The sequence below is a fragment of the Agelaius phoeniceus genome, chromosome 9 (genome assembly GCF_051311805.1).
Source record: "Agelaius phoeniceus isolate bAgePho1 chromosome 9, bAgePho1.hap1, whole genome shotgun sequence".
In the NCBI taxonomy this organism is placed as follows: domain Eukaryota; kingdom Metazoa; phylum Chordata; class Aves; order Passeriformes; family Icteridae; genus Agelaius; species Agelaius phoeniceus.
In genome coordinates, this window is record NC_135273.1 from 8,126,990 (window position 1) to 8,144,851 (window position 17,862).

The 17,862-nt window shown below is 43.1% G+C and overlaps 1 protein-coding gene across 7 annotated transcripts in view; it reads left to right on the forward strand.

Annotated features, from left to right (window-relative positions):
* ABLIM1 (actin binding LIM protein 1) overlaps positions 1 to 13,536 on the forward strand; it is a 190,751-nt gene extending 177,215 nt beyond the window's left edge. For 6 of the 7 annotated variants that reach the window (XM_077182837.1, XM_077182840.1, XM_077182839.1 and 3 more), the window contains 3 exons: positions 1,045 to 1,106; positions 1,413 to 1,473; positions 2,172 to 5,149. In XM_077182837.1, the coding sequence (XP_077038952.1) occupies positions 1,045 to 1,106; positions 1,413 to 1,473; positions 2,172 to 2,209 (161 nt within the window). In that variant the 3' untranslated portion in view covers positions 2,210 to 5,149. Of the gene's footprint in view, positions 1 to 1,044; positions 1,107 to 1,412; positions 1,474 to 2,171; positions 5,150 to 6,237; positions 6,319 to 7,527 lie in introns of those variants that run through there. The other variant, XM_077182844.1, reaches the window with a different exon arrangement.
* Positions 13,537 to 17,862: the final 4,326 nt, after the last annotated feature.

The window sequence follows — 17,862 nt, forward strand, 5'->3', positions numbered from 1 at the left end:
GGTGAAGTGTTCGGTGACTGTGACATCACACACATGCTAATAGGATGGGTTATTAAGTTACAGCATTTTGCTTACACGGGTGGTTCCCGTGTCCCTGTTTATTCTCTTCTCCCAGGGAAAGATATTCAGCAATATTGGCCAGTGGGGCTGCATATTCCAAACACAGCCAGTGTTTTGACCTGGGCTGACGTTTTAATTGGGTGTATTTTGTTCCAAAGCAAAAGCACAAAAGCTAACTTAGATTAGTGACTTAGGTTCTTTGCCTTGTTGCACATTTTGATGTATGGCTGTGGCCTTCTCGCATCTCCAGAGAAGGGTCTGGGGGTTTTATTTCACTCTCTTTATTCACCAGCCATTGTAACACAAAAGACATTGTAATACTTTGAGCCAAGAAGAGACAAGATGAGTCTCTCTGGAGTCATCCACTGGAGCAGTTGCCAAGCAAACTAAGATTTCCTTGTGTTCCCTGTTTTATAAGTGTGTTGCCTTGATGGCCTTGGAGAGGATTCCTGTGGCTCTCACTCACTGTCTTTAATTTTTATGGGGCCAGAGGCAACCTGCTCAACTCAAAGCTTGTGATTTTTTTATTAACCTTAGCACAGGTTGGAGAACTCCTTTATTTGAGGTATGTCCATCCCTCTTTGCAGGGATAATCAGTGCCATAATCATCAATTCTGTTTTGGAATCAGGGAAGATGCCAAAGCAGATGCCATGGGTGATCCATGAGCATTATTTTCAATCCAGGGGGGACCACCTTGATTTTGAGCCTGGGAAAATTAGTGTCCCTTATTAATGGCCTGCCACCATGGCATGATAAAGCTGTTTGTAACTTACAGAATGTGTGGAAGTTTGTGTTGAGTTTGGGACTAAGTTTCTTAAAGTCAGTGTGTCTCAGTTGTGTGTATGCTTGGTTCTATTAACTGTGTATTTTGTACTAGGTGATTCCTCAAGTGCTCTAGTTTTTTGGTGATTCCTCAAGTGCTCTAGTTTTTTAGTTTCCGTGGGATTTTTCCAGTTAAATATTTTCTCTTCCTCATTCAACAGCACATGCTTCAGCCTCCAAAACCTCTTCTCTCCCTGGGTATGGAAAAAATGGACTTCACAGGGTAAGAAGATGGTGATTTTGAGGTGTGAAAGGTGGCTTTAATTATCCGTGGTATTTATTTCCATATCAATTGTATTGGATTTTCAGTTCGATAAATGTTTCTTATAAAATTACCTGAAGTCAGACCAAACCTATTTTCCCCTCCCACAAACTACTTTGTTAAAAAGGCAAGAAAGCAAAGGCAGAAATGTTGTAAAATTGAGGGGGAAATAAAAAAATTAAAGCAATTTCTTTGTCCCCATGTACCAACCTTCTTGTAAAGTCTTGAAGTGTGAATTTATGTTCTGTCCCTCTTTTCCTGTTACAGCCGGTCTCTACAGATTTTGGTCAGTACAACAGTTATGGGGATGTGAGTGGTGCTGTTAGAGGTAAGGATGAGGAACCTTTCACAGTCTATTAGTAATAAATGTAAAAATGTGACAATGTTTGATCATTTCTGCTGTTTTATATGAAGGCTGTGGATGTGATTACTTTGTATTTGCTCAGTACATTTTAATTTTCTCTGGCAAATTCAATTAACTCAAAGTACTTCAAATGCCTGTTTAAAATGTTGGGTTTATTTTGCTAAATCTGTTATGTGGAGCTGATCCTTGTTCATACTTTAGCATTGGATCAAATGGAAGGCAAATAACGTGTGCATTATCAGGAATATGAACGGAGTTCTGTGAATTTTGTGGTTTTTTTCTCTGAAAATCACCATCAACTGTGCAGTCTGGAACAATGTGCCACAGTGAAGAAAGGGAGATAATGCCCTCTAATCCCCCTTGCTGCTCATGATCTTCATTATGACTTTGAGCTGGATGTGGTACCAGTCAGTGCCAAATAAAAATTGACAATATTATTCATGAAAGTTACAAAACTTGGAGAGTTAATGAAAAGAACTGTAATACTTGGAGTGTTCAACTCTACAAAGTCCAAAATTAGAAATGTTGCTGGCTTCAGAGAATCAGATGGGATTTTGGAAAAATCAGATATAACAAAAAACAGAGAAGGCTTCTCTGGTAGATTGTGACTGATTCCTGTCTTTCCACTCTAAAGCTGATGAGATTTCTCTTTTGCTTTTCAGATTTCCAGGTAGAGTACGGGTTTTCATCAATCAACTGACAGCAGAACCTAAAGCAGCTCCTTGTTCAACTCTGAATTTCTGCTACAGGGAAGGGTTTCTTAAGACAATAGCTTTGATTTTCCTGCATGTTTAAGCATAATCACCAATGTAGATCCTTATCAACAAAAAACAGGCACAGCCTCGGATTCCTCCTTGTCACCTCCCCAGAGCTGAGCTGAGACAGCTCACACCTGTTCTGTGACTTGCTCTGTAAAATCCACTCTGTTCCTGTATGAGTAATCTGTAAAAGCCTTCTCTGGACACGTGAGGGTGGATTTATTTCCAGCCTCTCTAGTACTGACCCCAGAGACACGTAGAAAGTCTCTTCCAGAGGGAATTTTCTCTCATACCAGGAGCTTTGAACTCCTCAGTTTTACCCTGGGATTTGCTCTCCAGACAAGATGGCTGATCAGTAGTTTTCTACAGTGCTGCCATCCCAGATGAGCCAGAAAGAAGTGTGCTTGCAAATAGAAACCTTTTTACTTCAATTACTGTCTGCAAGTTTTTTTTCAGAATGGTTTGAGTCTCCCTGGCTCCTCAGCACAATCACAATATGAAATGGCAATTTAAGAAATTGTTTAATTACTTGGATAATTTTGTTAATGGCATATCAAAATCATGATGATTGGAAAGAGAATAAGATTATGGGAGGGGAGCAGAGCTGTCCGTGTATTGTGCTCCAAATGTTATTTCCTTAGATTTAGTACCTGTGTCAAAACAGCACCTTTTTACCCATCCCTGTTTGTGTTCATAGTAAAAATTACCCATTGTAGAGACAAAAAAAAAGAAGGAAATCCCTCAGCTGATACAGTGAATTACAAGTAGGAAAGCCCAGAGGTGTAAGAGTGCTTTCTGTGCAGTTGGGTGGGATCTGAATTAATGCTAGGGAAGAACTAGAGAAGAATTTCACCTAGTCACTGGGGTGGGAGAGGGATCACCACTCTCTTGGGGTGCCCAGGTGCCCTGGAACGTGGTGCAGGTCAGCTCAGTGGGGCTGTCACCAGCCTGAGCAGGGACAGGAGCTGTGGTGCTGAGGGGACTGAAGGATCCCCCTGCCCACCTCACAGGAGTAGTGAACAGCAGCCATGGCAATGATTGAAATAATAAGACCAAGAATTAAGACTTAAAGGAAGTCTCAGGGCAAATTCACCTTTGTCTTCACCACTACTTGAGTGCCTTTACCCTCTGTGTGTGTAACCTCTGTGTCTGCTGTGTGCCTGTATCTGATGCAGTCCCTCCCGGATGGTCATGTCCCTGGAATGAGAATGGACAGAGGAGTATCTATGCCTAACATGTTGGAGCCAAAGGCAAGTGCAGATGTTACTCACTTTCCTTCAAGACTTTGAAGGTTTTACTGTGAAATGCAGATAAAATATGGGAAATGTCTTAGTTCCCTTGTTTTCTTTTACCTCGCCTCAGCCCCTGGTCCTTATGTGCCAAACCCATCCCTTTGTTCTGGACTGTGCTCTGCAGGGTTAGTGCTCAGGCAGGCTGAGGGCAGGCCTGTGTGATCCCTGGGGTAAGGAAGCTTTTCTAGGGACACAGTGACAGATGTGGAAGGTGCTCCATATAGCTGGTTCTCTGCCAGGCTTTCACCAGCCAAAGCACCAGGCCAAACTCAGATCTGTCCATTTTGAAAAGTGCTGCAGAATATTGTGGCTCACAACACACAGTTGAGGCTGTCTTAATTCCAAAGATTATGGGAAATCTTTGACTGGAAGTAAGATACCTACCTGTCTGTCTGGATCTGTTCCTCAGCTCTCAGCACTGCTAACCTGAGACCTGTCCACGGTGTTGAATTCCCTATATGAGAAACTCTTCAGGAGATTTATTGGAAAAAAGAGACAGTGTCTGCTAACTATAATTTGAGACACAAATTAAAATGCTTTTACAGCTATGTCTAGAGATGCCTGAGTTAAAAATGAATATATTATATCGAGGGAATTCAACCTGGGCTGTGTTTTAAATCTTATCACTTTATTGCTGGTGAACCTTCCATGAAATCATGATTTTGCCAAAGTTACAAGGATCAGAGTTTCTGCAGTTAAGTGAGGAGCTCACTTTGCAAACCAGATTACTTCTTGTGCTTCCGAGTCACCTCCAGGCCAACTGTACAAGGCAATAACCCTGGCTGTATAAGCTGAGACCCCAGTGCACTGTGCAGTTACAAGTGGTTTTATATATTATATAAATAAGACTGTGGGGACTCCTAAGATAGTGCTTTTTATTCCAAATAATTTCTCTTTCAGTGCAATAGAAATTCTTACAGTCGTCACTGCTGTTGATGTACCCAGTGATTTGGGATGCTATTTTGGGTGACAAATTCTGTCAGTATTATTAATGACTAAATTTAATTATTATTTATTAATGGTTATTTTAATTTAAAAAATTATGGGAAATTTCCTGAGATAATAGATCACTTTCTGTTGCTATTTATAAAGGTGATGCCAAATACTCAGGATGTGTGAATTGGCACTGTGTTTATTCATGTCAATTGTCCAATACTAACTTACACCTGCCAAAATAAAAGAAGCCAATTCAGAGTCAGCATGAAACATATGAAAAGTAAAGATTAATAATCCTAAGAATGACCAGATATTACCAAATGGTTCTCCAGAAAGGACAGAATTTGTGCATCTTGCCAGCCCAGACTGAGACATGCCTTGTTGTGAATATTTAAACATAAAATGTATTTATGACCATAGATCTTGACTTAAACTCTGCCTGTTTAAATATGAAAAGTTACATTTTAGTTTCCTATAATGCTGTTTATAGTAGCCATTTCCAGTACCAAACATAAAAAATGTAACTCCAAGTATAGACCTAATTGTACAATTGTGACAATGTCAGAATCTCATAAGAATCATATCTCACAATTGGTATGTAAGCACACATTATTTAAATTATTATTACTTACAATAAAATCAGTGGTGTGTTCATTGATGCCTGAATTTATGTTATTTATTATGTTTTTGAAAAGTTCATTGGGATAATTGTTAACAATGGAATGAACTTAATGGCTGAGTATTGCACAAAAGTTGATTGAGTCAAACTTCTTCAGATGTTGAAATAATGTAATTATTAGCATTTAATAATAGCTCAGCTCTCTCCAGGAGAGTGTTGGTGGTCTCACTCATATTCCCAGTGGGCAACTAAGACTCATAAATGACAGTAAAGGCTGAGCCAGTTGCCACTGAAGTTTCCAGAAAAACTTCATTGACTCGAGTAGGGGTTGGATGAGGGGTCTGGGAATGCTGCTTTCCTACAGAGAAATGCAGTGGGAAGGGCTCTAGAGATGCTCTGGCAGACAGAACATGAGCTCTCCTAAGTCATTCCAGGCATGGAAGTGTCTATCCAAGGGAAAAAAAAAAATAGAACTGAGTTTTATTTCCCAGGTATGATTCCAGAAACTGATTTTAATATTTTCTGAAATCCTTTCAAAGCAGTGCTGTTGCTATTAGTTGTTTGAATTCTTTAACTTAACCAAAAAGGCAAGGAAAACCATGTGATAAATTCTACTGAATGCAGTGGCCCCCACTAATTGATATTTTGCTTATTCAGAGATGATGCTGTTTTTATGCACTTCCATGTTTTTAAAACCCACTCACTGTCAGTCCTTGGGGCTGTCCACACTCTGGCAACCATTAGTTAGACCAATGAGTGACAAATGCAATTACTTGAATAAATTTATATGTTGATGGATAAGGAAATGCATTGCCTAGAAAGAACTCTGCCTGACCAAAGCCAGCTGATGTATTATATACAGCATAAAAATTTTGGCTTTACAATATGAGGTATTCAATGCTAAACAAGTTCTAGATTTGTTCAGATCAGCTTGTTTTCCACACAACTTTAGGAAAAAAAGGATAAGAAAAAAAACCAAACAAACAAACCACCAAACTGATATTTGATTTGCAAAAGAAAACAAATATTTGTGTGTTTATGAAAATGACACACGTTTTGTTCCGTCTGCTTTAGACTATAAGTATAAATATCTCTTTTCCCCCTTTTTATACGTTGTTAACAGATTTTTCCATATGAAATACTCATGGTGACCAACAGAGGGCGAAATAAAATACTAAAAGATGTAGACAGAACCAGGCTGGAGGTAAGAGAAGCAAGTTCCTAAATGCTCTTTCCTGCTAAAGTTGTTTGTTGTTTGTGAAAGCTGAAACACTGAAATGTGGGTCCTGAGAAATGTGGGAAGATTTCTCAGCACTAATCAGGGAAAGAGGGATCAGACACTGGGAGGAAGCAGGTGCATCTCCTGAAACAATCCCCCACATCTCTGTCTCCCTGCTCATAGACTGAGCTTCTCACAATCCCCTTCTGTTTTCAGGCCTTTCATTATATACTTGTGGATTTGCTAAAAGCCCAAAATTGCACAAGTTTCATAAGATCCAGGCTGGAATGGAGCAACACTTTGTTCTTGGACCCTCTCTTAGCTAAGAGTCAGTGTCAGCCATCCTTGAGGACCAAAAGTCTAAGTTCCTCTAACTCATCATGAGTCCTGTGACTTAGTTAGAAGACTGGCTGATATCCAAAAATGCAAGGATTTAAATCTCTGCCAACAAATAAATATAGTTTACAGCTTTGTGGCTTAGGAAGACTTAAGCAGCCCAGTGGAATGCTGGGGATGCTTAAGTCCTTAATCTTCTATGGAGATGAAAGGAAGGAGCCACAAGAATCTGGGTAATTTGGGTAACAATTTGGGTTTATTCCCATTTTTATTATTAGAATTCAGTGCTGTGTTAGATCAGTGCTACAGGGAGACACTTTCCCCATCCAGTGCACTCTAAAGTGGCTGAACAAGAAGTGATCTGTGCACAGGACAGCACCAAAAAGTGTTTCATTAGCAGCAGAGAAGTGTGCTGAGCAGTTAGCCTGGCCAGACATCTTCCTTCTCAGAACTGGGAGCACATCAAGCTGCACCCTCTGCAGAGCACTACTAAAAACCCAATGTCTGTTGGGATTTCCAAAAGCAGAGGTGACTTGCTAAAGCCTGGGACAGGGGTGTGTGTGCAGGAGCTCGTCCTGTTCTCTGGTCTGTCACTGCCTGTTGGATGGGTTCAGACCAACAATTTCTCTGTCTCTTGCTTATGCAGCAAATGAAATACTCCCTGATTTGTTCTTGAGCACCCAAGTCCATGAAGACTTGGAAATGTGTATGGCCAAAGCATTATTTTTCCAGCAGTGGCTCTTACGCAGCGACATAAAATCCCTAAGGTGCTCCAACCTCCTGTTGTGTCTCTTTGGCTTTGACTGACCATTGCCTTTTCTCCTTTTTTTATTCCCTCCTGTTTTTTATTTTTTGAAGCGTCACTTAGCACCTGAAGTTTTTCAAGAAATATTTGGCATGACGATACAGGAGTTTGACAAGTTACCTCTCTGGAGACGCAACGACATGAAGAAAAAAGCAAAACTCTTTTAATCTCCCTTTAAACAAACCCACCACAAATGATGCATAGAATATTGTATCACACAGTCCAAACTGTTTGGAAGCAACTACTTATCCACCAAAAAGGGAAAATCAACATAGTGGCACCTCTGCAAGTTGAACAAGATCAACAATTGCCCTCCTGGAATTCAGGGAGAAAATATCTGGGCTCAGAAACAGCAGTGATAGTTTTCAGAGGTGTCAACCTGTTACCTGATATTGTACAAGATAGAAAACTGTTCTGTTCTTCTCCCTCAATGATATTCCCTTTACTTCTCTCCACAATACGATGGACTTTATTGCTAGAGCCAGGAAGTGCCCTTAGGATGCCTTGTAGACTAAAGTAGTTGTAACCACTCCAAGAACTGGAAGAGAATATATACATATATAAATATATATATATATATGTATGCGTGTTTGCCTGTGTGCACACATGTATTTATATCTCTCCATCTATCTCTGTGTGTGTATATGTGTGTATATATGGAGAGGGACATAGGTAGGTCTGTAGTGAAGGAGAAGCCCCTTGTAACTTATCCCACGTGGTCACATCAAGTCTTTCACCCAGCAGTTTCTTACTTGGCACTCTTTTGACATGGTGTCTTCTTCGTGTAACACAACCTGTGGTGGTGGGCACTCTGCTCACCTGCAGGACACACCACTTGGATTTCTGGGAAATGGACTCCTTGTAAATATTTGCTAGGATATAAGAAGTGAATTGCTGTGTGTGTGTTGTCAATCTTCCCTCTTCCACACTTTCTGCTTGAATTAATAAGGCTGGAGCTTAACCAGTCCTTTGAATAATTTAAGATCACTTCAGTAATGGGAATGATGGAGAAGAGTCAGTTTTCTTGCAATTTACTCCAGGAGGTGGGTGCATGGGGGTGGGAGTGGCAGAGTGAAAAAATGCTATTTTAAGTGTGCCCTGGTTTGCATCCAGAGATTTCAGGACTAACTCCCTGCTAGTAATTACTAGTGCAGCTCATCAGGCTGCAGTGGAGTTGTAGGATTTTACAACGGCAGGGAGAATGGTTCTCTGCAAGCTAACATGCAAATTCATCCCTCTTAGGGAGGAAATGTTTATGAATTGAAAGGTACCATCGAGGTGCCAAGCTCTGCCAATAGAGGCTTTTTGATTAAACTGCAGTAGCTGTTGTCAATATGGCACAGTGCATGGGGCCAAGCACTCATTTTAGTTAATGTAGGTTTTCACTTGTGCTTGGAAAAGAGGGCACAGACTTTTTTTTTTTTTTTCCTGTCTTGAAGCATCAAAGCTCCAGCCTTGGTTATTTTTATTTCCCTTTGTGCCTGACTTGGTTTTTGAAGACAGAGTAATCATGCAAGACAGTTTCTGAGCTGCATTGAACTCCTTATTGCTTTCAGTCTTCTTCCAATATGCTGCAGCTTGAAAAACTGCCTGTATATACCTTAACTGCTTCTGGGCAAGTCCTATGCAGAGGAGGACATGAGCACCAAAGTAAATGAATGGATGCAGTGTGGCTGCTTTTTCTCTTCCTTGGTGCTTTACTGCCAATGCATAACTGCACTAATGAGCTCATCTCCTGACAGGAGAGGGTCGTTTAGGTTCTGTGTCTGTCAAAGACTATCAAGGTTTCCTTTTTAATGCAGAAACTTCAGGCACTGGAGACATCAGAACCTTTGTATTTTCTGTTCTATGAGACATTGGTGTTAAAATCTGGAAGTCAGGAAGAGGAAACAGTCCCATGTAGTTCTGAGATTCAGTATCACTGTGTTGAGTTCTCTGTATCACCAAATGACATTTCACCATGAGCTGTGCAGGACAGCCCAAACCCTGCCTCATCTTTGCTGGTTAGGAAGTCCTGTTGTGACAGATCACTGTGGTTCCTTTGGTAAAATCTGAGATCAAGATTCAGTAGGGGAGAGACAGAGACCAGGGCTCAGCACCTGCTCCGTGTCCCCAAGGGAATGTGGGGCTGTGGGACAGTGCCACCAAGGGTCTGGCACCATCCCCAGGGAGCAGAATTCCCTGGGGACACTGTGACACACACACACACTTGTGAGTGAGCTCTCTGGGTGGCACTGAGCTTGCAGCAGGGATCAGGGTAACGTATTTCACCTCATTTTTCAGAACACAGATCTGAAAGGTTTTAGAGGAGCTCTGAGAAGTAAATGGGAGTGTCAGGGGCTCAAAATGCATCTTTGAGTGACTGCTGAAAGCAAATCCATACAGTGAAAGGACAGCAGTGTTTTACACTTACAGACTTTGTGAATGCTGGGGTCTCAGAAATTCAGTGTTTGGTCACCTGCAAGGTGTGGCTTAACCTTGAGACAAACATTTGAGTTTAAATGCATTTAAATTATTAAAATTCTCCACATTTTGTCATCCCACATCCTACAGACACTCAAACTATGAGACAATACAGGTCTTTTAGTTCAAGTCACCCTGACCATACCCCTTCTAGACTTGAGGAGTTGTTCTCTCAAGGATGTGAGCTGCCAGTCTGCATTTTTCTGTCTCCATCTCTAGGTTACTACTGAACTTCTCACAGCACATATGAACACACTACCCAGTCATTTCAGAAATGACTAAGCCAGGTTGTTTTCTTACCTCTCCCTCCTATGCAAAAAAAAAAAAAAAAAAAGGAAAAAAAAGGAAAAAAAAAAAAAAGAACTTAGCCTCTTAGCCTGTGAAGAATGGCATGGTAATTTGGATCTGCCTCATCAACTGAGAATTTAAAACTGCAGCTTAAGCTTGGGAAGGAATGAAGAGTAGCCAGTGTAGATGTTGCAGAAACAACTCATCTCTGACTGGATTTTTGGGCCACTGCTGGCTCCCATCTCACTGGTGTGGAGCAGTCAGTCAATTCACAGCCCTCTGCACTAGACTTACTACTGCTTTACTCCTGACTGAGAACATGAAGGGTTTTCTGAGCTTCAGTTGCATGCCTGCAGTTAATTCTCAACCACCTACATGTAGACACACCCAAGAGATCATCTGTCCACAAAACCCACGCTGCAGCCACCCATGGGGGAGGGAGGATTTCTGCAGTGGGCTCTTTGTGATTGTCACTGCAATATTTTCTGTTCTTTCATCTGGTCTTCCCACCTAATGAAAACAAAATGTAGCCCCAGGGAGAAATTTCTCTGTAAGCAATTAATCATTCTCCTGGTACCCATTGAGTAGCAGTTCTTAGTAATTCCTCTCTTTGATATTCCCTTGGGACATGTCAGGAGTTGGACTAGATGATTTTTAAAGGTCCCTTCCAACTCAAATCATTCTGTGATTCTGTGAATATGCCTTAACACATGCTTGTGTTCTTCTATCTCCTGCAAAGCATTTGAGCTTCTGATAAAGTCCCATCCCATCAATGCTGTCAACACAATGTCATTACCAAGAGGACTAAAAACTAGTTGCTTTTGTCTTCTTTTTTCTCCTTTTCTGCTTTAGGAGTGATGTAAGAGCAAGGCCCAGTCAAACATTGCAGAATAACCCCACGTGTGCACCTGGGGTTAAGTCCACATGGGATTATGTACAGGTGCAGATCCTTGAGCACAGGTGCACTTGTGGCACACACCCTCCCCGTTTGGAGCTCATTCAATTGGGTTGTGGTGTGCTGTGGAAGGTCAGGCTGGGAGGATTCAGTAGCTTTGTGTGGGCTAAGACATCTCTGTGGCTCCAGTAGTGCTTTTACTTCTGTCAAGCCAGGTGTCACCTCTCCTCACAAAGTCCTGCAGTCCTAAATCTGAGGGCCAGGCCCTGAATGCTTGTGCCCTTTTCCTGTTGCAGTTGGGAAATGCTTTCTCAGCCCTGTAGCTCAGATGTCCTGCTGTTCAAGAGAGTTCAGCAGCACCTCTTCTGTCAGAGTTAGCTACACTGAAGTTAGACACCTTTTGAAGTGAATCCCTTTCCACGATGCCTGTGTCCCCTGGCAGGGTGATGTCAATGGACAGAGAAGGGTTAAGGTCTGGGAAGGAGGAGGGTTGGCATAATCTTGATTTCTGCAGGGCCTGCCAGGGTGATGCTTGGCAGGATTAGAGGAGAACACTGGCATGAGCCTGTAGTACCTGTTTCAGACTGTGGGGAAGTCAAGTTTGGAGTTCACAGCATGTGAGCACCCACACTGAAATTAATGGTATGAAGCTATTAGAACAAACAACAGAACATTAGGTCTCAAATGGTAAAAATATGAACATCCCCTAAACTCCTCAGGGAATGATTTATCTTGGCTCCTCCTGACTTAGGAGGAGATGTTGGCATATTTGGCTTGTAGGGCAGACAAATGAAAACCACCCTTTCTCTCACTCCATGATTCATTGCTTTCCTCTGGAATGTGTTTGTGAAGGAGGATGTCCACATCCTGAATGTTACCTACAGCACTGAGGAACACCAGTCAGTGGTAATGACAATGCAATAAAACACTTGCAGGAAACAAGAATTAAACTAATCTGTCCAAAATGCCACTCATCTTCCCATGCCAGAGGGATGCTTAGGGCTTGTCTCCACTGCCCCCTTCCCCATTCAGTTCTCCCCAGGTCACAGTCTGGTTTGTGCCCTGTCAAACTTTGTGGCCCTGTCAACACACCCACTAGAGTCCAGCATAGACTTCAGGGTAGATGCTTAGCAAGGGCTGGTCTTGACAATATGTGGTACATTTTTACCCCATTGCTGCAAAATGAAGAGCTGGAGAGAGCTCCTGAGCACTGTGACAGTAGCACAATGCACCTTTTTCCCTTAGTGTAGAACACTCCTATCACTGTGGGCTGCAGCATTGCTCTGGCTGGTGAGTTTTGCCTTGTGATTTCTCCCACACACCTTTTTTGTGTTTAATAAAATAAGAAACAACGACAAAAAAAATCCATCACAATGCAAAGATACTGAGTTTTCAGTCAGACAACTCTGCTGGCAGGAGCTGTGTGATGCCCACATTTGGCAGAAGTGTTATTAATTTTAATGTAAGCATCAGTGCAGGAAGTGGGAATGTAATTGGCCATTAATGTTGTTTGCCTGTATGCAAAATAAATTATTTGTTGCCCAAAGGGCTTCTAACAGGAAAATAGATTTCTGCTAATGAGTTGCTCAGAAATGCTCGCCTTTGTGAAGAGGTAATACTTCCATGTGCACTGTGGTCCTTCTTTTGAGGTGAAAGAGAGATGACTGAAGGCAAAGCTGTTGTGTCAGGATCACCACAGTGAGCACAGGTGTTGAGGCTCCCAGGACCCTGCCCCTGGGCATGGAAATGCAGCTCTGGGAATCCCAGTGGTGCCTTACCAGGCTGAGTCTCTGGCTCCCTTAGGATGCTTTGACAGCTCCCACTGGACGCTTGCCTGGGCTGTTGTCCTTGAACACCTTCAGAATGCACTTGCCCCCAGATGCAAACCCACTGGCACTGCACCCCTGGGGCCAGGGAAGCCTCTGTGCCCAGCCAGGAGCTCAGTGTCACTCCCAGAGCAGCCCTGTCCAAGCACTGAGGCTTGGTCATCGTGGACAACTCTTCCTGTAAGGGGGCCTTACAGCTGGGGACTTTTTTTAAGCTTTGGAAACTGAAACTAATTTTTTAAAGGTACACTTTCCTTTAAATCAGTAGATTTTGGCAATAGGATTTTTTATTATTTTATCTTTCTTTTCTCCTCCCTCCACATGTTACAAACCAGCGTTTTGGGGAGGTGTCCCTGTGTTTTCCATTCATCTGTCTCTTTTTCTGAGTCTCTGTAAAAGTGAATCAATGTCTTGTCTGTACAGTAAGTCTGCTTGTATGCATAATGAGAAGTTGAGCTGGGTTGCTGTTCTGTACAATTAGTGTTTCCACTGTCATACTGCAAACAGCACATATTGCACTCCTGTGCCACTGTAATCTGCATCACTGTTGTACTCAAGTCAATGAATAAAGTTTGGAGCTTTATTCTTAATTTCTGGATTCATGTTGCCTCATTTATTTCGGTTTTTCTTTTTCATTTTGCAGAGTTATAAGAAAGTTCTCTTACAAAAATAGGAAATGCTCTCGAGAGCTCTCAGAGAGGTGAGATATGAATGATAAAGGCAAGCCAGGAGAAAGTAAAAGGTTTGAAAATTGTCACAAGGCTTCTTGTAACTAAGCTACTAGAAATAGATAGATAGAAAATAGATTCATGTAAACCACATAGAAGTGTTATTTTTGTTGTCAATTGATATTTAAAATGTCCTGAGATACCAGCAAGGTGAAACAGACCATGTTGTTGTGTCAGCTTCAAAGGCTAAATTGTTTCCTTTCTTGATGTTTGCAAATTCAGCTAAAATGTTATTCCCCTTCTTGAAAATGTTTTATATTTTCAGTTAGGTGTTGGTTTAATCATCTAGAGTATAAGCCTGCCTAGCCTGGTGTGGGTGTGGAAGGTGGGGGCTGGTGCCACCCAAGGGTGTTTATCACACCCATCCTGTGCTGAACTCCTGGGTCCAGCAGAGCAGGGTGGCAGCAGAATTGAGCACACAGCCCCTCCAAGGATGGGTGCAGCACAAACCCTGCACGGTCCCTGAGCCTGCAGAAAGCCCCTGCAACACCAGGATCTGTGCCCTGCAGATACCAGGTTCTCCATCTTCTCTCTCAGCCCTCTGAGGCTCCTCCCTTGCCCTGCCTTGATGTTCTGCACAGGTTCTGCCTGTGACAAAGGTAAAGCTTCCCCAGGGCTTTACTTCCATGTGCTTGTTGAGTGTTTAATGGCTGAGTCTCAGATGAGATGGGGGCTCAGGTTCCTGCTTGGAGAGCAGCAGCTGGGGAATTTGATACCACTGTGAAGTTGCCCTTTAGCAAGGTTCATACCTGCCCTGTTCACTTCCCAGGCCATGCCTGGATCGCTGCTGTGCTCTGTGTGTTGTGACTTGCACAAGAGAAACTTCTCTCTGAAAAAATCCAGCAAAACAGCCTGGTGAAGGTTAGAGGAGTCCTTTCTTTGGATTGCATCTCTGGGCATCTCCTGTCACCCTCCCTGGGTATCTTCAGTCCTTCAGGATGTAAGGAAGTCTGTGCATGGAGTACCTGCTTAAAAAACCACAAGTGTAAGTCTGTGATTTGGCCTTGCAACTTCTCTTGAAAGTTTCCCAAGCACAGAAAAAACTCAAAACCCAAAATCTCCCTTTTGAGTCTCTTGAAAGTCACCAGCTGGCAGCCTGCTCCCTCCCTGTGACTGTGTTCACAGGGGTCTCAGGATGAGGGAAGAGATGGGGATCTGACTCCATGTTTCAGAAGGCTTGATTTATTCTTTTATGATACACATAATATTAAAACTATACTAAAAGAATAGAAGAAAGGATTTCATCAGAAGGCTGGCTAAGAATAGAAAAAGAAAGAATGATAACAAAGGCTTGTGGCTCGGACAGAGTCTGAGCCAGCTGACTGTGATTGGCCATTAATGAGAAACAACCACATGAGACCAATCACAGATCCACCTGTTGCATTCCACAGCAGCAGATAACCATTGGTTACATTTTGTTCCTGAGGCCTCTCAGCTTCTCAGGAGAAAAAATCCTAAGGAAAGGATTTTTCAGAAAACATCATGGCTACACCTCCCTGCAGCAGCAGCTACAGTGAAGTGCCAGCCCTGGGACATGTCCTGCCAGCCCTGGACATCCCAAGCAGCAATTCCCTGCTGGGGATCTTTGCCCTGGCAGGGTTATGGAGCAGTTGCTCCACCACAGCCTCCCCCAGACCAGAGCATTGGGAAAATTATCCCTGACTGCACTTCTGTGTGTAGAGCAAATTCACAAGGAACTGTTCCAGTCATCAGCCCCACAGTGTGACAGTGCCAGCCCACCTAAGCACATTTTTAATTTCTCTCCAGTTAAATACACAAGCCCACTGAAATCTAAGTCTAGGATTGCTTTTTCTTTTTTTTAATTGTTAGCCCATTTCCCCCTGCTCCCCTCCTCCCCACAAGTAATGTGAAGTTTATGACCCCTGAGTAATGACTGTGGAATGCTCTGCATCCTACAGCCATCTCGAGGCATCTGGCAATGGGAATCTTCACAGCATGTAAAAAATACACAGATAATACCATTGTAAATAACTCAGATCAAAACAAGTCAAATGTCAATGCTAATTTGCTGTCAAGTATAGCCCAAGACCACTTCCTCCTGCAAGAAGAGAGACCCAGTTCCCAAGTGTGTCTTGCTCCCCACCAAAAGAAGCTTATTCTCCACCAAAAATCTCTCCAAACTCTGAATTAACAAGAGTGGAGATTTTTTTCCCCTTTGCTGTTTTGTTTTTTTCTCTAGCTTTTGTGCCTGTCTGCTGCAGAGTCCAAGGCTGGGAAATGAAACTTCAGTTTTGCCTGACATTTTTCTATTGTAAAAAAAGGACTCTTGGGAGAGATATTTACTGTTTTCTATGGCTCAGTCAGAGGGCAAGAGAGAAAAGTTGTTCCAGGAGTCCCCATTACAAAGCATTTTTTCACATAGGCTCACTTTTATTTTTTAAAGGCTGGGAGATGAAAGAGCCAGCAGCCCTGGAACAGGAAGTTTGCTGTACATCCAAAGGTCAGGTGGGTCTCAGACAGTCACTGCTTCCAGCTCTTTTGTGTACACACTGCAGATTAAAATGGACATCCCAGGCTGCATGTAGCCATGGCAGTGATGGGGGCCCACGGGTTTGGGGGGAAAGGAAGAGAGGGGAAGCAGGGAAGCAGCAGAGCACAGCCTCTCCTCAGGCTGGGATTTCATAAGACAAAGCACTGGGTGGCTGTTCAGCCAGCTTAAGGTATTCCCACGCCCCCACAGCTTTTCCCTGCCATCAGATATGTCAGCATGACTGCTTGTGGGGTCACTCTCAGTGACATTCGGGAACTGATCCTTCTTAGAAAAACATTTTTTTACTTTTTATTTCACTGCACAGCGTTGTTGGGGGTTTTTTTAATATTTTTAAACTGAGTCGGTTCCCTGCTCCGAGTGTATCTCCCAAAATAATTGTGCTGGGCATGAAAAATGGGGTGGGCACCAGTGAAGAGTGGTGTCTGAAGGAAAAGCAGAGCACAGTGAACAGCCAGTGATAGTGCACTCTGTGTGTCAGGAAATCTGTCTCAAGTCCATGGCAGAGAGGGCAGCTGGTAGCATTGCCCTTGTCCCTGCCATTCCAGCAGTGCCAGCTGTGACTGTCCATTGGAAGGGTGGCATTGTCTCCAGGGCCTTTGAGGGTCACACTGCAGAGCCAGGTGTGTGTGCCAAGTCATGAGTGTTTCAGCTGCTGCCCCAGTATGAAAGAGGGAAGGAAGGGAATGGAGTAAACCCCACCTTCAGCCTGCACCTTCTGGAGGAGAAGGCAGGTGCACACCCTGAGGGTTCCATGGCCTGTGCCAGGCTGCTGTTCAGGGCAGGAGCTGGGGCAGAGCCCTGCCAGGCACACTTGCTGTGCAATGTAATGTCTCTGCTAAAAGTGTGGCAGGACTCTTTGGACATAGGTCAGGAGAAGATGATCTCTGCAGAGCTGAGTTCCTCCCAGTGAAATTCCCAGCCTTCAACGCTGGCATGAGTAAGGGGCTGGATGTAAATGAATAGAGCATCCCTGGGCAGCCAGTGGAGAGGCATCAAAAGATGAGAGAGGTCTGGCAGGAGCAGACTGACAGATTTGGAGGCTGATTTTGCTGCTTGGGCTCTCCACACTTGGGAGTCATCTATTTCCTGTAATTTGGGCTATCCCAGACCCCACAGCTCCAGGCAGTGGAGGGGAGAGTCCATGGTAGAACCAAACCTCTCTGCAGGAGTAGCCCAGCAATGGTGCCAGAGGGAAACAGGGCTCCCCCTTGACTGCCTCTCCTGGATTTAGGCTAGATACTGCAGGGGAGACAAAATGCAGCTGACTCCATTCAAGGAGTTCATTGACACCGGCTCTGAGGCTTTATGTGAACCAAAGTGTTTGCTGTGGAGCAGGAGACAAGGTAATAATTGAATCAGGGCTCACAATGAATGAGCTGCTGCTGAGAAATGCCTCCTTTACAGCCCTGATAGACTCAGATGCTCAATGACTGCCAGGAGCAAACTCTGTGGTATCTCAGCTCTTACCCTAATTACCATTTACAGAGGAGTTGCTAGATGAATGAGGACTGCAGTATAAAGGACTTTAGTAAGATTTATTGATGAGACTACATAAATAATTCCCCTTGCAATGATCCATTTAAGACCACAGATATTGTGGGAGGAGGAAAGCCACTGTTTGATATTTTGAATGATTTTAAAGTGTGTGTTTTATTTTTATGTTTCAGCTATTGCTG